The sequence below is a fragment of the Meriones unguiculatus genome, chromosome 8 (assembly GCF_030254825.1).
Source record: "Meriones unguiculatus strain TT.TT164.6M chromosome 8, Bangor_MerUng_6.1, whole genome shotgun sequence".
Taxonomy (NCBI): domain Eukaryota; kingdom Metazoa; phylum Chordata; class Mammalia; order Rodentia; family Muridae; genus Meriones; species Meriones unguiculatus.
Window position 1 is genome coordinate 9,432,903 of NC_083356.1, and position 23,747 is coordinate 9,456,649.

General features: G+C 43.8%; 1 protein-coding gene and 1 long non-coding RNA gene across 3 annotated transcripts in view; one reads left to right on the forward strand and one right to left on the reverse strand.

The window, feature by feature from the left end:
* Window positions 1–3,048: 3,048 nt before the first annotated feature.
* Window positions 3,049–6,688, reverse strand: LOC132655763 (uncharacterized). Its single transcript, XR_009593584.1, has 2 exons — window positions 6,097–6,688; window positions 3,049–5,367 (listed from the first exon to the last, which is right to left on the reverse strand). It is a non-coding gene; the product is annotated as an uncharacterized LOC132655763 (long non-coding RNA).
* A 375-nt stretch (window positions 6,689–7,063) lies between these two features.
* Window positions 7,064–23,747, forward strand: part of Gxylt1 (glucoside xylosyltransferase 1) — a 35,106-nt gene continuing 18,422 nt past the window's right edge. Inside the window, exons 1-2 of one of the 2 annotated variants that reach the window (XM_060388783.1) lie at window positions 7,064–7,314; window positions 15,363–15,455. In XM_060388783.1, coding sequence (XP_060244766.1) covers window positions 7,109–7,314; window positions 15,363–15,455 — 299 coding nt within the window. In that variant the 5' untranslated portion in view covers window positions 7,064–7,108. The remainder of the gene's footprint in view (window positions 7,315–15,362; window positions 15,456–23,747) is intronic. The other variant, XM_060388784.1, reaches the window with a different exon arrangement.

The following is a 23,747-nucleotide window of genomic DNA, read 5'->3' on the forward strand; positions in this document are numbered from 1 at the left end:
TAGACAAGATGAAGTACATTGATAGAAGGAAGAAAATCAACTGAGTTGATGGCATGTCAGTTTTTTGGGGGGTATAAATCCCCAGTGTTTAAAAGAATGTATTTTTGGCATATTGTATAGATTACTGATGAATGGCTTGAGTTTCCTATTACACTTCCTTAGCAGCTTATCTCTTTGTAAGGATCTGATGTAGGAACTTTGCTTGTGGTTTGAGAATTAAGTAAAAAGAGAGAGAGAAAAAGAAAGAGAGTGTGTAGGATAGCAGTAAAATAATGTGTTGCCTGGTGTGATGGCATATGCCTTTAATTCCAGCACTGGAGAGGCAGAGGCAGGGGTAATCTCTGGCTTTGAGGCTAGCCTGCTCCGTAAAGCAGGTTCAAGGACAGCAAGGGCTACACAGAGAAACCCTGTCTTGAAAAACGCCAAAAGCAAAAAAAAGGCGTTGGCTACATTACTGTCCACCCCACTGCAGGCATGTATAAAAGCCTGGAGCAAAGCATGGAGAAAAGTCGAAGTACAGGGAAATCAGTGACAAAAATAGCCCAAGGGAGCAGTAAAGGGTGCAGAAAACAAGCACAGTACCGTTGGTTTTCTTTCTTTCTTTCTTTCTTTCTTTCTTTCTTTCTTTCTTTCTTTCTTTCTTTCTTTCTTTCTTTCTTTCTTTCTTTCTTTCTTTCTTTCTTTCTTTCTTTCTTTCTTTCTTTCTTTCTTTCTTTCTTTCTTTCTTTCTTTCTCTTTCTTTCTTTCTTTCTCCCTCCCTCCCTCCCTCCCTCCCTCCCTCCCTCCCTCCCTCCCTCCCTCCCTCCCTCTCTCTCTCTTTCTTTCTTTCGATGGATTAATTAATTAATCAATTAGGTATACAGTGTTCTGCCTACATGGATGCTGGCATGTCAGAAGAGGGCACCAGATCTCATTTTAGATGGTTGTGAGCCACCGTGTGGTTGCTGGGAATTAAACTCAGAACCTCTGAAAGAGCAGCTAGTGCTCTTAACATCTGAGCCATCTCTCCAGCCCCTTTTACTGTTGATTTTTAAAAACAGAAACCGAGGAAGGCCTTTGCTTGCCATTAAGAGTGAGGAAAAGCGAGCTGCAGTAACAGCAGCGGTAAGGGAGAGTAGGCGTGGGAGAAAGCAAGGAAAGAAAGTAGAAAAGAGGCAGTAGAAAAAACACCAGGGTGGCCAGGCCTCTGGACACTACATCACTGGGGAGGGAACTCCAGCTTACGGTCTGCTAGCCCCTGGGAACCTGTCATTGACGTAGAGCAATCAGTCATCCTTATAATTAGTCATAAGCAGTTTCCTCAGCACATTGTTAAGTAGGGCATCAATATGTGAACTAATTTAGAGTAGTTTTTCATGAAGCCAGTTCAGTGTAAGCTACAATAGCAAGTTCTCTTTAAACTATATAAAAAACCTTTCTGAACACACATACCTAGTAGCCCTTTTAAATGTTATGATTTAGGCTTGTCTTAGTTTTTGGTATAGATCCTTCTGTCTTTGTGGAGTGGGCCAATTCTTGGCCATTTGAAATAGTATGAAAAGACTAGATACTTGAGTGGACATTCAACTAGAAGTCGGGAAGGTTTCGGTGTTCAGGGACGTGTTTCCTATTCTCTGTGTTATGTGTGCGGAAGGTATGTTTGTGTGGTGCCGCTAGCATCAGTCCTCAGAAGCTGTTCACCATGTTTGGTTTCTTGTTAACTTTTTTTTTGAGACAGGGTCTCTCTATGTCTTCCTGGCTTTACTCACTTTTTATTATATATGTATATATTACCAGTTCTGACTTTATACTTTTTTTTAGTTTGTTTTTATAAACTGCCTCAATTCTCTTGGGTAATGGGGCTTGAAATGACTAATTAAAGATGTTTTATTAATGTGTTTTGCTTGAATGTACATTTGGGAGCCATCTGTGTGCCTCGTGTGCATGGAGGTCAGAAGAGGGTGTTGATCCCCTGGAACTGAACTGCAGTTACACTGGGTTGTGAACTCTCATGTGGGTGCTGGGAACTGAACACAGCTGAGTCTAGGCAATAAGGCCTTTCAATCACTGAGCCGCCTTTCCTGCCCTTAATAATAATTTAAAAAAGGTTTTCTTTCTAAGTATGAGGATAAGCCAGAGGTAAATTTGGGCTAACCATCTAGTGCTACCACTGCCCTTCTCTGCAGTTAAGAGGTAGTTTCTACATCCTGAGTGTGAATCTTGGGTTTCACCTCATGACTAGTAGAAGAAAGTCTGGTCATCACTTTTCTGTGATGTTTTTGTTTTGAGACAGCGTTTCTCTGTGTAGCCTTGGCTGTCCTGGACTTAACTTTGTAGACCAGGCTGGCCTTGAGCTCACAGAGATCTGCCTGTCTCTGCCCCCCACCACACCTGGCTTTTTAAAAATCTATTTTATTATATATAACCACTGAGCCATCTCTCCAGCCCAAGAATCATTTTATTAAAAACTGGTATATCTATATAGAAATACGGGGAGGCAGGAAATGGCACACAACTGTAATCCCAGCATTTGAGGGATCTGAGTGGCAGTATTTGTCCAATAGGATTACTCCCCCCCCCCCCCAATAACTCAAAGGTAGAAATTAGAAGGAAATATTGGACAAGAATCCATACATATTTGAGTGGCCTAAGAGAGGGACAGATGGAAAGAATGAGAAAGGAGAGAGTACCAACATTTAAAAATTTTATTTTTAGGTATATGTATGTGTCTGCGTGCATGTGAAGTTAAGAAGAGGGCGTAAGATCCCCTGCAATGGAAAGTTATAAGTGGTTGTAAGCTGCCCAACATGGATTGGTACTGGGAACACAACTCTGGTCCTCTGCCAGAGCAGTATGCACTCAGCCTCTTTCTTCTAGCCTTGTATTTTTCAACTAGATGCCTAAAATTTGGTTTAAATTCTGAGTTTTTTTTTTTTTTAAGTCTCACAGAGCTCTTTTGTCTAATTTTAGAAAAAAATCCTCTACATATTAGTTTCAAATTTCATTTCCTGTCCTTGCCTACAACCTTAACACCTTGAATTTGCCTGATCATTATTTCCTTTGCTCACATTTGTTTTTTGAGTTGAGAATTTGGAGTCATTCAGCCTATCACTGGAGATTAAAGAGCATGGTTCTAGAGAGACTTGGAATACGTACCTGCAGTAGATGAAAGAAATACCCACTTGATGTTGAAATAGGTTAAGCTGTTTTCGGTAACAGAGGTCAATTTAGGAATATAAAAATGAAGTGTGTGAAGCCTGGCCAGACAGCAACATGGCAGCAATTTCTCATCTTTCCAGGGCCTTGTGTGTGGTAGTTAGTATAAACATTTTTATTTTTAGAGTGCCTTTTTGCAACAACTTCTTTTGCAATTACAGGATTAAAATGAATGTAAAGATGATACAGTATTAACACCTCCCCTCCCCATGTCAAGAGCATGATTATTCTGTATGCTCTTTGCATACATTGCTGGCTGGCTTCCCTTTATACTATTCCAAGGTTTTATGATCTAGGAGTTAAGAGATTACTCATTTTTCCTACAGGTTTCTTCTTGGAAAAAATCATTAGCAACCTTAAATTTTTTTTAATTCTTTATTAATTACCTTTATTCACTTTGTATCCCCCTGTTGTTCCCTCCCTCCTTCCATCCCAATCCTTCCCTCTACCCTCTGCATGCATGCCCCTCCCCAAGTCCACAGATAGGGGAGGTCTTTTCCTTCCTTCTGATCCTAGTCAATTAGGTCTCATCAGGAGTGGCTGTATTGTCTTTTTCTGTGGCCTGGTAATGCTGCTTCCCCCTCAGGGGGAGGTAATTAAAGAGCAGGCCAATCAGTTCATGTCAGAGACAGTCCCTGTTCCTATTACAATGGAACCCACTTGGATACTGAACTGCCATGGGCTACATCTGTGCAGGGGTCTTAGGTTATCTCCATGCATAGTCCTTGGTTGGAGTATCAGTCTCAGGAAAGACCCCTGTGCTCAGATTTTTTTGTTCTGTTGCTCTCCTTGTGGAGTTCCTGTCCTCTCCAGATCATCCTGAGTGAGCTATCCCAGAAGCAGAAAGATGCACACGGTATATATTCACTCATATAGATATAAAATATAGGATAAACCTACTAAAATCTGTACACCTAAAGAAACTAATCAAGAGGGAGGGCTCTTGATAAAATGCTCAATTCCTATCCAGAAAGGCAAAGAGGATGGACATCAGAAGAAAGAGAAAAGAGGGAACAAGTCAGGAGTCTGACACTATCAATGCAGATGCTGAGACTTATGGGCAACCTTTGGGCAGAGTGCAGGAAATCGTATGAAAGAAGTGGGAAACAGTAAAACCTTAAATTTTTTAAAGATTTTTATTTATATTTTAAATGGGGCCACACTCTGTAGCCCAGTTTGATCTGGTACTATGTTGACTAGGCTGGCCTCGAGCCTGTGGTCGTAACCCTGCCGTGGTCTCCAGAGTTTAGGTTTTATCAAGCCCGCTTTACTCAGCAACTTTTAAATGGGCTGTTCTTTGCCTGGGTATTTGCTGTGTTCCAGCTAGTACCCCATACTCCAACTTTCCATTCTTGTTAGTGCTCTTGAAAAGTTCTGTACTTCTTGTAGGTTGTCGTTATTTCTCTTAAGAATTGTAAGGTGTTACGAGAAAGATGTAGTGTTCTCTTTGTTTCTACTGGCCTCTCTCCCTTTTGAGGGCAGGGTACCCCGTTATTCCTGAATATTGTGCATCTGAGTCTCTTGTCTGGCATGTAGAAAATATTCAATAAATATTTATTGAATGAACAAATGTATGTTTTCTTTCTCTTTATACATGTTGATAGTTGATTGGATTTCATTTTTATTTTTTAGGTAAGGCAAGAAATTTAATCCCTATGGGGAGGAAATAGCCCACACTAGTGATTTTCCCGTGGGGGCAGAGCCAGCTCTTGGTGTGGGTGTTGAGAGCTTCTTATGCCTGCACTTTCCCTCACATTGTCCTTTGTGGACAGACGACTTCTCAGTGACCCAGATGCAACCTGAACAATGCAACAGTGTAGTTTTTCTCATGAAATATGTGTGTGTTTTTAAGTGTGTTTCTAAGTATGCATGTATTTTAAGTGTATGCTTTTAAGTGTGTTTTTATCTCTCTATATATTTTAACTGTTCATTTTACCAGTAGTTTTGGATGTTTAAGTGTATGCATTTGTGTGTACTTTTAAGTGTGCATTTAAAGTATTTAAATGTATTGTTGAAGTGTGTGTGCATTCTAAGTGTATGTTTAAATGTATTTTTGTGTGCATTTTAAGTGCGTTTTTAAGTGTGTGTGTTTAAGCCTTGGTTTTGGCTCTGGACCCACCTTCTGCAGTCTCTCATCTCTGTCCCAGCCTTCACTCCAGCCAGAATCGCCCTCTAAAATGCAAATGTGATCATGTTACTTCCTTCCTTAAAAACCCTTCAAGCAGATCAAGTTTAAACTCCCAGGAGTTTGTGAAGCAAGGCACTGTATTAGCTAACCCTTTCTGCAGTCTTATCACTCCTCATGTCCACTCTTGCATTCACTTATCCTGGCATCACACTTCTCACAGTCTGCTGAATAAAAGAGCTGTTTTCATTGCTCACTGAACCTACAATTCCTTCCCTTATGAAGGCCACCCTCGCTAAGAAATCTCAACTGTACTCTGAGATACTCTGGGGCGTGTCCACACCCTTACAGATAGCTATCCTGTCTTTGTACAACAGCCTTCTTTCAAAGGGAGTAAGAGGATTTATTTTGAACCAAATATGAGAGACCCCTGCACGGCCTGGGAGCATGGGTTCGGGTTACCTGCAATAACATGTTCCAACATGGAAGCATTTACAGCTTTATAATCAGAGAATGAAAGAGAGTCAGAAATTAAGGCATTTTCCAGACTCCAGATGGATCATCAGATTGATTACAGCAAACGGGAAAAACTGACAGGTTTCAGGTCTTATGTCATTCTTAGCTTCCAAAGTGGAGGAAGCCAGTGGTTCACTGAGATTGCTTTAAAGGTTTTGAGTCAAAGCTATGTTAGATCAGACACGGGTGGCCAACGAAATCCTTACTCAGAGACTAAACGCATCTAAGAATAGCCATGAAGTTTAAGCTAGTCATCGCACCTTGTAAAATCGGCAGCACGGGTCTCCAGCACCAGCCAGTGTCTTAGCTGCACTCGTTTCTAATCTCTGTGCCTCCACCCACGTTCCAACTAGGCTTCCGTACGAGCCTAGCTCGTGGGGGGGTGGGGGTGAGTGACCGGTGAAGGAGTGGCGGGAAAGGGAGGCCTCTAAGGAGAGCATGCAAATGAGTTGTAAGCAAAGTCTGAAAACGTAAAAGGTCCCAGGCAGCCCAGCCTGTTGCGTGGAGGCGAAAGCACAGCACCTCTGACCCACCGCCGCCTTGAAGACCCACGACGCACCAACGTTTTAGGCTCGAGGCTGGGGTCCACGAGACGCAGGATGGGGCCGGAAAGAGCTAGCAAGTGCGGAAAACCACTTGTCTTTTTAGTCACGCAGCGATATCTTAAAATTCAAGTTGCTCAGCGTCACAAACTACGCGGTAGAAAAATCGCAGATTGAGGCCAAGCGCCTACAGACCCGCTCCTTTCGGGACACCTCTCTGAGGGTTGCTGGAAGCCGGCTAACGTCTAGTTAGGAACCAGCGTCCGCGTCTAGATTCTGCGCGGACGCTGGGCCTGCGACACTGCGCAGCTCCACTTCCGGGATCGCAGCGGATCCGGGGACCGAGGTCGGGGCGTGTCCCGGAGGCGGGGCTAGAGCCGGGCTTGGGGCGGGGCTAGGACGCGAGGCGGGGCGAAGCTGAGGGAGGGGGCGGGGATAGAGCGTGGGGCGGGACAATGCCGGGCCAGGGGCGAGGCGTGGCTAACGCTGGGTGTGGGCGTGGCTGGGGCGTAGGGGCGGGGCGAAGCCGAGGGAGGGGGCGGTGTCTGGGGCCGGGGCTTGGGCGGGACAGGATGGAGTAGGACCTGGCCAGGATTCGGGAGGCGGGGCGGGGCGGGGCGGGAACCGGGCTGGTCACGCTGCGGCTGCGCGTTGCGGCTCTTCGCAGTTGGCCCGGGCGAGCGCGGCGGCAGCGGCGGCGGCGGCGGCGGCGGCGGTAGCGCGGGCCGGGATGCGGCGCTACCTGCGGGTCGTAGGGCTGTGCCTGGCCTGCGGCTTCTGCTCGCTGCTGTACGCCTTCAGCCAGCTCGCAGTGTCCCTGGAGGAAGGAGCGGCGGGAGGCCGCAGGCCACAGGCCGCGGCGGTTTCCTGGCTGGCGGACGGCGGACGCGGCCCCGGGAGAGGCGCGGGCAGCGCGGGCCCCGGCTGGCCGGGCAGGTACGGGCCGCAGCGCCGGGCGCGGGGGTCCGGGACGGCGCCGGCGGGTCGCGCCGTGCCCGCCACCGAGCACTTTCTGTTTGGCTTCAGACCCAGTGTTTAGAGCAGTTAGAAATGGAGTTGATTTGCAACTTTCTAGAGGGCTGGTTGGAAGTGAGTGGTGGCCGACCAAATCCTGATTACAGCCAGTGGGAATTCCCTCCTGTTTCCATGGAGTCGGAAGCTGAGCTGTTTAAGAATCTGGCTGGCGCCCTGGTGGAGCCCCCACCTCCAGGTGTCTAAGTTTTCATCCGTAGCCGTGGTTAGATAAATCTGGCCGGGGCATAGAGCGAGCTGTGAATTTTTGTTTTGGAAACACTGCCTATGCGGAAACTTAAAGGAAGTTCAGAAACATGAGCGAAATATTTGCCCCTATTTTATGGGAGTGGTGGGGAATGAAGGTACCATTTAAAAATGGCTATTTATAATGCAATATAGTGATTCGGTGGATTTTCATAAATCACTGCCAGTGTTAGAGTTATAAAGTTTAAATGGAAAACTGTTTTGGCAAGGTACTTAGCATCTTGAGCGTTTCTTACTGCCTTGGTGGATCCTGCATTTGTGGGCAATTCTGAGTGTAGCTAATTCTAGAGTGGAAGACAGAGGAATTGTGAAAAAGGTAACATCCACTTTGAGCTATTGTGCAGCTTCTGAGAGTTGATAGTTACTTCCAGAGGGAAGCGGGTAAAAAAAAAAAAAAAAAAACACCGAGTGGGGATAATGAGTTATTGTTTCACGGTTGAATTGTAGTCAGAAATGCGGGGTCTAGGTATTATTCTCAGATTCTATTGCCCACCTCTAAGAAAGTGTTTCGGGTTGTGGTGTCCCACACCGGTAGGATTTGCTGAAGGAGGCAGAGGCAGGAGGATCATGAAGAGCTCGGAGGCCAGCCTGGGCTACCTAGTGAGACAGACCCAGGTTCAACAGGCCGAGGACTGGGTATGTATCCCAGTGGTAAAGGACCTGCCAAGTGCTGAGTTCATTCCCTCCAGTCTTAGTACAGAGAATGCGTGAGTCTTAGATCTGTGCCCTCAATTCACTCACGGGCTCAGAATCCCCTGATCACGTGGTTGTGTCTCTGCGTATTAATTTACTCACTGTAAAACATAGATAATGAATTTCCAGCCACGTTGGGATATAATCGATAAAATTTATGTACATTTAATACTTACAACTTAATATTTTGATGTACATTCTGAAATGATTGGTACTGGCACAGTAAAACTGTAGCTGATGTGATTGTTTAAATTTTAAAGTGTAAGCCCCTCCCCCCCTTATACTTTTGGGGAAATTGTTCATTGGGGCCCAGTAAGAAACCTGTTAAACTAGAATGTCAGTAATCTGTGTTTAACCACGAGCTGTTATTAAGATGCAAATAAACACTGAGAACTACTGATACAGTTGAGAGATAGATGTGACCATTAATTTTTGCACTACTGTTGGGGTCACCCCCCCTCCCCCCAACTTCCTTGAATGTTTTTGAGGGCGTGGGGAATTGGGCCATTGAACACTGGAGAAAGTGGAAATCGTAGGCAAGGCTCCTTACCCTGCTTTGTTAGTCACACTTCATTTTCTAGGTTATTGGACAGCATAGAGCCATCTACGTCACATCTTTGTTGAGTGTTACTTGGGCTGCTGTAGCAAAACTATTCCAACTTCATAGATTGGAAACAACAGGAATAAGTGATTTCTTACTCCATCTTGCTATGGTCTCATATAGCCAGGGAGGTCCAGAGCTTCTAAATGGACAGTAATCCCATTCTTGGGTACTGACCTTTATGCTCTAATCACCTACCGAATGCCCCCCAACCCCTGACATTAGTTAGCGCATGGAAGATAAGAATTTTCTGGTGGGGCAGTCAACAAAAACAGTCTGAAAACTTAGCATAATCCTGATCCATAATATTGAATAAAAGCTAGTAATTAATATTATGAGCTTTTGGAGACACTCATTTGACTAAAAAGTATACTTTTGGCTTAGATATCTTATTTTAAAGTATCAAATATTCCTGTCTGTTGAAATTCTCCCTGCATAGTTCTTGCTTGCAAAGAATATGTTGCATGTAGTTTGAAATTTTTGTTTTCAGATTTGCTGTTTTTTTCTTTATTGTTTTTATGTTTCACACATAGAACAACTTCTATAGTCTGTACACTCCTACACACTAAAAAAATAACACTTAAATCTGTAATATATACATCTATCTATCTATTTTCTTTTTTTTTTTTTTTTTTTGGTCAGGGGAAGAGAGTCTGCTGTGTGGTCATTTTATGAAATGGTTACCCCGTTTCAGCGGCATCTGCTGTGAACCGCCCTTTCCTCACTTTCTGAGTATCCATGAAGTTAGAGATCTAAGAAAGAGGGGAAGGTCTGATTCAGAGCTAGAAAGTAAGTGGTCTAGACACGGAGCAGTCTCCAGTGAGTTGCCCAGGCAGATCCTAAGTCCTGGTAACTTGGCAGCATTCGGAGAATGAACTGTGCCGTGGTGCATGCACAATCCTGGCCCCGTCACGGGTAACCGTGGCTTGGATTGCATTGTTGCCCTATGCTCAGCCCTCCACAGTCTTAAAGTGGATTTGCCTGAAATTTTCCTTGACTCTTTATGGAGCCAAGGGATGCTTCGTCGCATACAGATTTTACAGAACTCTTGTGATTATTATTATTATTGAAATGAAAAAGAAATACCTTTCAACTTAGCTAAATACAGAAGACTGTTGTCTCCTGCATGATCTGGTCCTGGAAACCTGGCTGGAGCAGTGAGGGAATGAGGAAAGGACAGACATGTTCAGAGAAGCTGGGGCCAGTGTTGTCTGATGGAGTGGAACCATAGCACAGGAGGAGGGGTTATCCGTGAGCACGACCATATTGGAGAATTGCAGGCTGTAGACACCAGGGAGGAGGAAGCTGCAGTTAGCCTCTGTACTTGCCTGCACTGTCAGTAATTGAATGAGGCCAGAGGATTGTCACCCCACTGAGTCTCAGGGGAGAGCCTTTCCTTTTCCCCTTCTGTGGGTCTGAGGCATTAGGTCCTTGACACGTCAGTGCTACATACTCACTCAGGACCTCACCTGTTCTTTTCACGCTCACTTGGGGCCTCCTCAGCTCCCCCACAGAAGATGTCTGCTCTTGGGTTTAAGTCTCCTTCAAGCTTGAGAGGTTACTGAGGAGAGCATTAAGATTGTTCCGTGTTGTTTGTTTTTGTCTTTGACAGGGTCTCACTATTAACCACATCAGCTGTCAACTCCTAGACTCAAACCCCCCCTGTTTCAGCCTTCCAAGTAGCTGGTACCAGACTTTTTGTTTGTTTGTTTGTTTTGTTTTTAACCCCAACTGTTCTGGAATTCACAGGGATCACCTGCCTTTGACTTTCAACGCTGGAATTTAAAAAGTGCACTACCACAGGGAACATGGCTTTACACTTCTTTTTGTTTGTTTGAGACAAGTGTAGCCCTGGCTGACTTGGAATGCACTCTGTAGGCCAGGCTGTTCTTGAACACAGAAATCCAACTGCTTTTGCATCCCCGGTGCTGGGATTAAAGATGTGTGCCTCTAACACCTGGCTGGCTTTATGGTTTTTCTTAAATGTAGAAAATAAAATGTCTTTTTAAGTAATTTATTTTTTATTTCATGTGCACTTGTGTTTTGCCTGTATGTGTGTCTGTGTGAGAATGTCAGATTCCCTTGAAACTGGAGTCATAGACAGTTATGAGCTACCATGAATTGAACCTGGGTCCTCTGGAAGGGTAGTCAATACTCTTAATATCTGAACCATCTCTGCAGCCCTGAAACAACTTTTTAAAAAAGATTTATTTATTTTTATTTTATGTTCATGAATGTGGATTGCCTGCATACATGTTTGTGTACCACATGCATGTCTTGTGCTCTCAGGCTAGGAAAGTGGTTAGATCTCCTGGATCTTGAGCTACCGATGAACTGGGTCCTGTGCAAGAGCCTCCAGTGCTTGTAACCATTGGACCGTCTCTCCAGCCTCTTGTTTTTGTTTTTCTGAGACATGGTTTTAGTGAGGCTTAGGCGGCCCTTAAACTTAGTTTTTCCATCTCAGCCTCCCTGGTACTGGGATCACAGGTGTGTACCACCAGTCCCAGAGTGTAATTTTCTAAACATTTGTAATTATTGACAATTTTGAAGATGGGTTGTTTTTTTTTTTTAATTAGTTTTCTCTTGAGAAAATTTTTGTTCTGAAATAATGCTAATTCATGGGAAATTTGGAGACTCCCCATGTTTTTTTTCACCCAATTTTCCTAATAGTAACGTCTTACAGAGTGTCTATATATGTCCTAAAGTTGACATTTTTTAGTCTCCAGAACTCATTCAGAAAACATGTTTGTGCAGTTTGTGTGTGTGTGGCTTTGAGCATTTTAATAATATGTTAAAATTTGTGTGACCTGCGCTACCCCTTGATCAGTTTGCTCACATCCAGCCACCGAGAATGTCCTGTGTTAAGCCTTAGGAAGCTTGGTAACAAGCAGAGGCAGTACACTTAGCTGCTGGCATGGCCGCTTCCTGTGCTGCTCCCCCACATTCTGATTACCTAGTAGTTAAGTGTTGACCCTCTTGCACACCTTGTTAAGCAGGTATAAGCTGGGTACCCACCTTTGCTTTTCCAGAACTTTTGAGTGTGGGCAGGACTGCAGGTTTGGAGCTGTTTGTCTTCAGGCTGCTGCCTTCCTTCCTTAGTACCTGTAATAGCACATACCGTGCTCTCTAAACAGCTTCCTCTCCCACCTCCCCCAACACAGGGTCTTGCCTTATAGCCCATGCTTGCCTTACACTCAGACTCTTGCCTCAGCCTCTTGAATGCTGGGATTACAGGTGTTTGCCACTGTCCCTGACCTTAAAAAAAAAAATTCAGTTTTTCATGAATGGGAGAGTAGATAGGTTAAGTGAAGACTCTCAAGTAATTTTTTTCTTGCCAGCACATCTCTAGTGTTACTTTTTTCTGTATTTATTTCTGTGTGTATGTGTACACACGCATGCATGCGTGCATGTGTGAATGCATGTCTGCAGAGTACAGAAGAGGATGTCATATCCCTTATAGCTGGAGTGATAGACAGTTTGACCTGTCTGATGTGGATGCTGGGATCCAAACTCTGGTCCTCCAAAAGAGCAGCCAGTGTTCTTAACTGCTAAAGCATCTCTTTGCACTCTGATATTTCTGGGTTTTGTTTTTCATGTTAGTAGGTCATGTGTATATTCTTCCTAAGTGTTTTTACATAGCAAATACATTTTCCTGTGTTTGTAGTGTATGCATGCACGTGTGCTTATGTATATACATGTGTTTGAGAAAATGTGTGTGTGAATGTGTGTGTGTGTATAGAGCAGAGGTTGACATTTGATGTCTCTCTCAATCACCTTTTTCTGAGACATGTCTCTCGCTGATCTAGCTGGACAGCAAGCCAGCCCCAGGATCTTCCAGTCTCCACCTGCAGTGCTGGGGTCACAGGTGCGCTGCCACGCTTGGCTTTTTCCATGTGCGCTGAGGATCTCAAGACACTGTTTCTCAGACACTTTACTGAATAGACCGTCTCCTCGGCTCCCCAATAATGAATTTTAAATCTTACCTACATACAGTGTGTTTTCCAACATGGTGTTACAATCAAGAAACCCCCTAATACTTGACTTTTCCTGTCCAGCTATGTCTGCCTTAGCTTTTAGTAGTTTAATTACTTCCCCCCAACTGTGTCCATCTTAGTAACTTCCCACTCCCTCTCTGGACTCCCACAGGTTTGAGTCTGTCGCCGTAGATTTGCTTCTCCTGAACATTTCCCATAAATGAATCTTACCAAGTGTGAATATTTGAGTTTGGTCTCTTTCATTTTGTATTTTTAGGGTCATCTGTAGCATTTATTACTACACTTGATAATATTTCATTAAGTGGATCTGACATATTTTGCTCATCATGTGATAGGCATTTGGGTGGGCTTTCTACTGATTGGCTGTTGTGAATAGTGGTGCTATGGAAATTCATTTACATGTATTTTGTTACTGCTTTGGAGCAGGGTGTCCTGTAGCTAAATCTGGCCTCAGACACACTATTGCCTCTTCCTCCCTGACTCTCAACACTACCTGGCCACATATATCTTTTCTATAAACATAGGTGTTTTTAGTGCTCTTGAGTGTTTAGGAGTGAAAGTTGTGGGCTGTTGTTGCTCAAACCATTAACTTTTGTTAAAACTCACTTTGTGTGTACATGTGTGTGCGCTGTAGTGACTTTGTGGAGGCTTAGAGGACAACCTGCAGTGTTCACTTCTCTCCTTCCACCGCATGGGTTCCAGAGATTGAACTCAGGTCATCATGAACAGCTTCGAACCTCTTTACCTGCAGAGCTGCTTACTAGTCCCTAAATTTATACTCTAAAGGGAATTATGGCTTACATTCCTCTTCCTTGCTTTGTGACAACTCCAAGCTTTTCAGCAGTTTACAAACTAACAATGAACAATAACAATTTTTTAAGCATTAAAAGACTGTGGCTACAACTCTACATTGAACATCTCATTCTGAAACCCAGACTGTTTTGCTCCCCCTGCCCTCAACAAGAGCAAAGGTACATGCTGGTGTCGATTTTAAATAAACTATGTTAAACTAACACTGATGATGTCCTTATCCTAAGTTTGTGTGTGACTTAAATGGATCTGCAGGAACTTGAATTTGAAAGAATATATGCATATTTGTTAGGGTGCCACTGAGTTTAGCTGCCTATAAAAATGCAGCATCTAATCAAGAGACACATTACTATTAGGTAAATATTTACTTTCCTGACTAACCTCTTTTTTTTTTAATTAAGATACATAACTTTGCTGGACATGGTGGTGCACCCCTAATTCCAGTGGTGAGGCAGAGACAGGTGGATCTCTGTGAGTTCAAGGCCAGCCTGGTCTACAAAGCAAGTTCCAGGACAGTTAGGGCTCTGATACTGTCTCCAAAAACCAAATAAAAAAGATATGTACAAAACCTTGTGGGCTTTGATGTATCTCTCAAAGGAAAACCAAGTATAACAGTATAACTTTTCCTAGTGATTTTAAAATTCCAGTGCTGTAGTTGTTTGTGAAATAGCATACAGAATTTCATAGGCAGTATTTAAAGGATCACCAGTCAGACCCTGGTCCCAGAGTCTTATGTAGTCCGTTAGTCTGGTGTGCATCTCTCCAAGAGATGGTATTATACCTTCAGGCCTTAGATCAGAGATGGTAGAGGTTTGTGGGAAGTCAGACCAAAGAGTTTGCAAGTCTGAAATTTCACAGACCTTTTGATAGTAGAATAGCAACTTTTAATTGAATCCTCAGAAAAAGTAAATGCGTCCTAGGCTGGTGGTCTGCCCTGACTTCATGAGGGTAGTTAGTGTCTCATGTCTGCTTTGGGAGGAAGTAGCAGTGAGAAACGTTTTTGCAACATGAGACATACAATTTCTCAACCCCAGCCTTAAGAAGAAAGCGCACAGCATCCATCTCAGCCTTTGTGGTAATGAGGTAATGATGAAGCAGAGGATATGGGACTGAGCGGCCACCACTGTCAGCATGATGTCTTGCTCTCCACTTTGAAACACCATATGAGTAGTTTGAGTTGATGATTAAGTTGGATCTGTGTAATGATCTTTTTCTCCCATCACACCTGCATTTGTGACATTTTACTTTTGTGGTAAACAGACATGGGTGGAATGAGTTTTCTGGGATGTTGTGCATAGTCTGTGAAGAAAAAGATATGTTAGTGTCTTGTATGTGTCATCATAGGGGAGGAGATTTTAATGTTTCCAGAGAGTTCCTGACCAGAAAGCATTTCCAGTTGTAAGATACGCTCACCTACTGGTCTTAAGGTTTTACTTAAAATAATGTGCCCTAAGTAAAGAAGACACCAGTGTTCGAAAAATGCTTCAAATTCCTATAGCAATTGAACTTTGGTAAAAATGAACATGAAGTTATTGGGCTATTCACTGAATTCCTTGGCAGTTCCCAATCTAAACACTCACAGGACTGTTATTTCTTCTCACTGTCAGGTGTAAAGATTTCTCTCTGTGTTACTGGAATCCCTATTGGATGCTGCCCTCTGATGTTTGTGGAATGAACTGCTTTTGGGAAGCGGCTTTTAGGTAGGCCCTTAAAATATTTAATTGGTAGATCAGAGTAGGTAAGACTAGATAGTAGATGATCAAACCTTTCACTGTAATAAAACATAAGTCCTTTTCCTGCAATTCAATATCGTATAACTAAATAACTGATTTTCTGGGTGGGTTTTTTATTTCTCGGTGTCATCTTTTAGTTAAATTTTAACATATACGTCAATGCTCTAAATTTTTCCAAATGTTATTAAGATAAATTGTAAATTTTAGAGGAAGTTATGGTTGCACTTTACTGATAAATTGATGTGTAGGTGTGTTCTAGTTTAATAAAATACTGGAATAAACGCAGCTTGGGAGGAGAGGGTTTATTTGGTTTATACTTCCAGGTCACAGTCCACTCCTGAGGGGAGTCAACCATGGAGGAATGCTGTTCACGGGTTTTCTTGCTTGTTGGCTCAGCTCCCCTGATAGAACGCAGCCCTACCTACCTCAGGATGGAGTAGCCCATAGTGGGCTGGACCCTCCCACATCGACCATTAAGACAGTCTCTGACGAACATGCCCACGTGTCATTCTGACCCAGGAGCTTCTACCCTCAGATGACTCTAAGCTCTGTGAAGTTGACAGTCAAAATTATGTAGACAGACGAGAAAAGGCTTCTGCCAGATGTTTAAAGATAACCTACATATGTGTGCGTTTATGTGCGCGCACGCATTTGCCAGCTGTCTAATTTAAAGCTTGGGGTTTAATAGAGGATTTAATTTTTTGTCTGTTTGTTTTTTTTCTCCTGAGACAGGATAGCCTGGGCTATCCTGGACTTGCTTTATAGACCAGGCTGGCTTTGAACTCATAGAGTTCCGTCTGCCTCTGCCTTACTAAGTGCTGGGATCACAGGCATGCACCACCACACCCAGCCAGTCCTAGTACCCAACCTAGTATCTGGTTCATCTGGTAAAGACACTTGCTTCAAAGCCTGACACCGAGTTGGATGTCCAGGACCCACATAGCGGGGAAGAGAACTGAGCCCTGCAGGTGATCCTTTGGCCTCCACCAAAGAGCTAGTGTACTAAAAACACATTCTGTAGGGGATGTGACAGGAAAGATTATGTTACCTTTAGCCTGGAGGTTTTTGGGAATGAGGAAGATTAAAACATCCTTACCGAAGAAGTAGAAGACAGTATTTATTGCATGGTGTCCCATCCTGCTCATGTCTTCAGGGAGAGAATCAAGTGTCCATGGGAGTGGGGAAGGCAGTCACTCTCCTGAGACAGTGGTGCTGGCGAACGTGGGGGTGGCCTGACATATCCAGGGAGGCTCCTATCTTTATGGTTAACTTAAACCCTCACTGTTTGCCAGGGACCATGGCGGTCACCGCATTCTCAATCAGGTTAGAGCCGCTCTGTGGTTCAGAGCGTGGGTGGTGGTGCAGTAGTGAACTTGGGGGCAGCAGAGAAGGACGGACCTAGCATTTCTGAAGGCCTCCTGTAAGGAGCTGATGAGCGGGAGACTAGCCCACTTCAGGGTCGCGTGCTCTGGACGAGAGGCCCTGCACTGACCTGGTGTTTGTTTTCAGTTTGTGTTTAAATTGACAACGTGCGTTTCCTTTGATAGTTTGATAGAGATCTGTGGTGTGGAGTGATTACACCAAATAATTTTCATCCTGCCCACCTCTCATAATTTACCAATTTTAGTGAGAACATGTAAAGTCCTTTAGCCGTTTTAGGATTATTTAATTTCATGTTTGTGATGTTTTGCCTGACTGCATCACATGCATGCAGGGGTCATGGAGGCTAGAAGAGGACATCAGGTCCCCTGGAACTAGTTAAAGTTGGTTGTGAACTGCCGCAGTGGGTGCTGGGAAATGAGATTGAGTCCTCGTAAGAGCAGCAAGTACTCTTAACCTCTGAACCATTTCTCTGAACCATTAGGCTATTTTGAAATATATAACACTTTTTTACTATCTGTGATCACTTTACTATGCAGTAAATCTTGAATTCTTTAAACCTTTTGGTCCAGCCCTCTGCCTCATTTCTGGTCACCACTTTTCTGTCATTCTGCTTTATTCATGAGCTGCAATTGTTGGCTTTTTTGTTTTTAAATTAAAAAAATAAAATATACTTACATCATTCCCTCTCCTCCTGTGCTCCTCCTCACTGTCTCATATTTACTGTCTCTTTATCATTAAAAACCTGCTGAGTGTATTTGGTAGCTTGTATGCATGGTTTTGGAACTGACCACTTGGTACTGGATAACCAATTAGAGGGCTCATCCCTAGAGAAGACTTAATTATTCCTGTTTCGACAGTTACTCATTGCCTGTAATACAAGCTGCATTCTTAATATGTATAATAGTATACATAAAGTCTTGAATTCTCCATTTCCTGTAAGCAAATGGAGAGGGTTAGTTCTGTCTTCTCCCCCCCTTCTCTCTCTTACACACATATATGCACAAGTACAGAGAGAGAAAGAGAGAGATTGAGATTTCCTTGTGTTGTCCCAGGCTGATAATTTAGCTTGTAGGCCTAAGTAATATTTGTGTTTCAGCCTCTCAAGTAGCTGAAAGGCTGAAACGTGTTTACAACTAGACTATATTAGACTGTTTTAGTTTGTTTGTATTTTTGAAACAGGGTTTCTTTTTGTAGCCCTGGCTGTCCTGGAACTCACTGTGTAGACCAGGCTGGACTTGATCCCAGAGATTCTGCCTGCCTGTTCCTCCTGAGTGTTGGGATTAAAGGTGTGTGCCATCACGGCCTGGTTACATTAGGCTCTTAAATTTGAGATTTTACATCGTACTCCTCTTCTACACTTTCTGCTTGTAGTATTGTATCTACTTAAACCATACAAAAATATAAACCAGTTTGCAGTATGTATCAACATTCTATAAAATATCTTAAGCATAGTTTCCTTTTTACTTCCTGTTTGTCTTTGTGTGTGTGTGTGTGTGTGTGTGTTGTCTATGCACAAGTGTGCCTGGTGTTCACAGAAGACAGAAGAGGGTGTCAGATTCCTTGGAACTGCAATTATAGGTGGTTGTGAGCTGTCTAATAGGGGTAATGAGAACTGAAGTCTGTCCTCTAGAAGAGCAAGCAAGTGTTCTTTACTGCTTGAACCGTCTCTCCAGCTCTTAAACTCACTTTCTTAAGCAGCACTAAATCTCCCTCATACTCAGTGACCTGTGTCAGGAAGACAGTGTAGAACACAGATGCCACGCCCTTCTTGCCTGCTTTAGCTGTGTGTGCTCTGTGACTGCATGCAGGTGCATCTGCTGGGCCTTGTGTACAGGTCACAGGGTACAGTGGTACCCCTCACCTTCCACCTTGTTGGAAACAGACTCTTCGGTGACAGGGGAGAAACTGGGGATCTGCCATCTGCTTCCACAGTAGAAGTTAAGGTTCTCTCCCCCTCTGTGAGTCCAAGGATGGAAATCAGGTTGGCAGGTTTGCCTTTAAGCATTTTACCCACTGAGCCATTCCACTGGCCCCCATCTTTTGTGATGGTTTTGTTGTTTTGCAGAATGACCCTTAGTATGGATTTGCCTGTGTCCCCATGAGTAGATTAAGGGTTTGGTGTCGCTTTAGGCTTTTGCTCATGCTGTCAGAAGGCGTCAGCGGTATCTACCATAAGCTTAAGGTTGAGGTGCCTCATTTAGTGCAGTAGGTAGCGGGACAGTCTTATAGCTTAACATGGTTGGTTAAGTTTTATTGCATGGTTACAGTGCTGGACTCCACGTCTTCTCTGTAACACTCTCTGTCCATTTTGAAATATGTATGGAAATACATTCATTCCTTTTTTTTTTTTTTTTTTTTTGGTGAAGTAGTGATCGCAATGATTGTCTCATTTTATGTCTCTTGGTGGCAGGTTTTGAAGAGTTCTTTCCATTTGCTTAGATACTTTCATGATTCAGATTTTAATTAATTTTGTTATGCTCTTCGTTAGTGTCATGTTCTCGGTTTTTGAGGTTGGTGGTATTGCAGACTGACCCCTAAGCAAGCTGGGCATGAGCTTTATGGCTGAGGTGCATCCCAGCTCTCCCTTTTGTTTGTGAGCCTCGGGTTCCTCAGGTCCTAGAGGTCACTGGCAATGAGAGAGAATTTATGTGCCCTCAGACACTACTCAAGTAAGAAAGCCTTGGCTGCTTACATTGCTCTGGGCCCTGATGCTTCTCCACTGAGTTAGGGAAGTATGCTACAGTGATGGGCATTGCCTAAGTGAGGTTCCTTCCTCACACATCTTAGAGGCTCCCCTTCTGCCTTAGTTGCATTTCCTGTTGCTATGATAAAATGCCCTTATATAAACAGTTTAAAGGAAAAAGGGTTTATTTGCCTTTCAAATTTCACGTTGCAATCCCTTGTTGTGGGAAGTTAGGATGTCACACCCACAGTCAGGAACAGAGGGCAATGAATTAATTGGTGTGTCGTCATGCCTGGCTTGTTCTTGCTTTTTTACTGAGTCCAGACTCAGTTTGTGAGTTGCTGCTGCTTATATTTAGGGTGAGTCTTGCTAGGTCAGTAAACCCAGTTAAGGAACTGTTTGACAGGCTATGCCCAGAGGCCAACCTCACTTGGACAGTTTTTCCTTAGGAGACTTCCTTCCCTATTCATTGCCTTATGTCCAGGTGACAATCAGAGTGAACCATTACACGCCAGGCAGCCTTAGGACAGCAGCTTAGGACACAGTAAGTTTAGCTGTCAGTCGGAGAGCTTCCTAGAATTTCTTGAGGAATGGCTGGAATGGTTTTTGATAAAAATAAAGCTGGGTAGGAAGCCTGCCAGAGGGAGCTGGGTCCCTGTTGTCTGCAGCAGTTTAACACCTTTGTAGCCCAGGGCTCCTCTGTAGGTGACCCGGCTGCTGCCTGTCTTTGTGAATGGTCTGAGGGATCCTGATGGGCGTCAGGTCCTGTACCTAGCTCCCACTTCAGGCCATGATCTGAGTCCCTGCTGGCACAGGCAGCCAGTGCTGTGCTTCTCGCTGAAGCTGGGCTTGACTGGAGAGCCAGTGTTCTTTGAATTGTCTAGCAATTTCTTCTTATCATTTGGAAAAATAGATTTGGCTTTAAATTTCTTTTCAGGTAACATTAATCTCTGCAGGGATTTTAATTAAGATGAAGTACATTTTTATACACCGTGATGAAGATCCTGGCATTCATGTGGGCCAGAATTACCAGAATGGCTGTTTCTCTGTGAATGCTTAGAAAGCTTTAGTCATCAGTTCCTGAAATGTAGACACTTTCTGCAGATTTCTTGTAGTTCTTCTGCAGTTGTGCTTTCTGACCTTGGGGCTGAGGGTCAGGTTGTGGGTAGAGACTTCCTCAGTGCCTGCTTCCTTTGCTCAGTTTGGGTGCTGAGTGCGAAAATGCTGCAGAACAAGCCGACCCACAGTCCAGCCGTGTTTCCTGATGTGGGCGGTTGAGGGATTGTTTTTACTTTTGCTCTGTTGCTGTTGTCTTTGAGACAGGATCTCATGGAGCGTAGATCACAGATCTTGAACTAGCTGAGAGTGAACCTGGACTCCTGATCTGTCTGCCTCCACCTCCCGAGGCCTGGTGTTGCATTCATGACTGGCCCTTGAGTCTGCTTTTAGGCAGATTTTTTTTTCCTTCTTTGAGGAGCATTTTTCTTTTCTCCTAAGGTACACAGTGTTTCTTAATAGGCTCTGTAGAGAGTTCTGTGCAGAGTAACATGTGACTGTTACACGTCAGTTCATAGTGGCTCTTGACTCCTGACTTTGGGGTTGTACTCGGCTTGTGGACCAGTTAAGCAACTGAACCTATTGGACATTCTCAAATTATGATTTTGTTTTTCCAGAGATAGTCTTGTTACAAAGCCCAGACTGGATCCTCTTGCCTCGGCCTTCCTAGTGCTGAAATTATAGACTTATGCCATGTCGCCTGGTTGTGATGTTTTAATTTTTTTGTTTTAGACTAATTTTATGTGTGTGAGTGTTTGCATGTATATATGTCTGCGCACCACATGCATGGTCTGGTGCCTGCAGAGTCAGATCAAGGTGTCAGATACCTGTCATTGGAGTTGCAGATGGTTGTGAGCCACCTTGTGGACAGTGACAGTGGAGATCTTATCTTGGTTGGTTACATAAGCCTCTACTGCTAAGTGCATGAGAGGTCAGGGAAGGAAGATAGCAGTTCCAGCCTCCGCCCGGTCCTCTGCAAGAGCAACGTGTGCTCTCAGCCACCGGAACATCTTTCCATCTTCAGGCTGATGTTTTTTGTTGTTGTTGTTTTGTTTTTTAATATTTTTTTATTTTAATTTTTATTAATTACACTTTATTCACTTTGTATCCCCCCTGTGGTTCCCTCCCTCATCCCCTCCTTCCCCCTTCTTCACGCATGCCTCCCTCCCCCAAGTCCACTGATAGGAGAGGTCCTCCTTTCCTTCCTTCTGATCCAAGTCTATCAGATCTCATCAGGAGTGGCTGCATTGTCTTCTTCTGTGGCCTGGTAAGGCTGTTCCCCCCTCAGGGGGAGGGATTAAAGAACAGGCCAATCAGTTCATGTCAGAGACAGTCCCTGTTCCCATTGCTATGGAACCCACTTGGACACTGAACTTCCATGGGCTACATCTGTGCAGGGGTTCTAGGTAATCTTCGTGCGTGCATGGTACTTGGTTGGAATAGCAATCTCAGGAAAGACCCCTGTGCTCAGATTTTCTGGTTCTGTTGCTCTCCTTGTGGAGCGCCTGTCCTCTCCAGGTCTTACTATTTCCCACTTCTTTCATAAGATTCTATGCACTCTTCCCAACTGTTGGCCATAAGTCTCAGCATCTGCTTTGATAGTCTGCAGGGCAGAGCCTTTCAGAGGCCCTCTGTGGCAGCTCCTAACTTGTTCCCTGTTTTCTCCTTCTTCTGATGTCCATCCTCTTTGCCTTTCTGGATGGGGATTGAGCATTTTAGCCAGAGTCCTCCCTCTTGATTAGTTTCTTTAGGTGTACAGATTTTAGTAGGTTTATCCTATATTATATGTCTATATGAGTGAACATATACCGTGTGTGTCTTTCTGCTTCTGGGACAGCTCACTCAGGATGATCTTTTCCAGTTCCTACCATTTACCTGCAAATTTCATGATTTCCTTGTTTTTTATTGCTGAGTAATATTCCATTGTGTATATCTACCACAATTTCTGTATCCATTCTTCAGTTGAGGGGTATCTGGGTTGTTTCAGGCTGATGTTTTATGGTGTTTTGCTTGTTTGTTTGTTTGTCTGGTTGGTTGGTTTGGTTTTTCAAGACAGGGTTTCTCTCTGTAGCCTTAGCTGTCCTAGACTCACTTTGTAGACCAGGTTGACCTCTAAGTCACAGAAATCCACATTGTCTCTACCTCCCTGAGTGCTGGGATTACCAGGCTAATGTTTTAATGAAGACTTAAAAAAAAAAATAAATAAATAAAACCACTGTGAGAAGTAGGATGTAAATGCAGATAACAGGATGGTGACATAGAATTCTGTAGAATTGTACCTCAACTGCCTTCTCTATGTCTGTGGCTTCCACTGTTCTGAGATGAACTGAATTCATGTTTCTTTTGTCGCAGCATAAATGGTATGCATACATAGGAAATGAAGGGCAAGGGGTTAAAGGAATGGTTGGGAAGAAGGCAGCACTTCTGTCCAAAGCCTGCAGTGGAGCAGTGTGGGGAGCCCACACCAGAGGAAGGGAAGGGCCCTCCAGCCCAAGTCCACGCTCTTGTCAGAAGCAAGTTCCTGCCAGGGTGGTGTGTGTGTGTGCGTGTGTGTGTGTGCGTGTGCGTGTGTGTGCGTGTGTGTGTGTGTGCGTGTGCGTGTGTGTGTGCGTGCGTGCACGTGCGTACGTGTGTGTGTGCGCGCGACACAGGAGGCCTTTCCTTCCAGAAAGACATTTTGATATTTCAGATCTTTGCAGAGATGTTGACACCTCTTGGTGAGTAGACTGAATGTGTGCCACTGAAGAACGTTACACGAAATAATTTCTGTAATCAGCATGGCTTCGGGTGGAGTATGATACAGAAATACTTATGGGTGAAATTGTAGCTGACTTGCCTCACGGATCTGAGTGTGTGTTGAAGAAGGCACGTAGAGGGATTTTAAATGAAATGAGAGGATGTTTTGATAAAAAAAAATACTCCTTAAATATTTGAATGAAGACTTCCATACTCTTCCTGTCTTGACATCCAGTGTGAGAGATGAGTGGAGTTAGCTACTCCTTTGTTCTTTGGAAAGTTTACTCGTGATGTGTGTTGGCTGTGGAAAACTGGTTGATGATTTCTTTTACATGTTATAAAGAAGTTGTAAATGTCTGTTTTTAAACATAGTAAAATACCATTTAGTAGTAAGTACATGC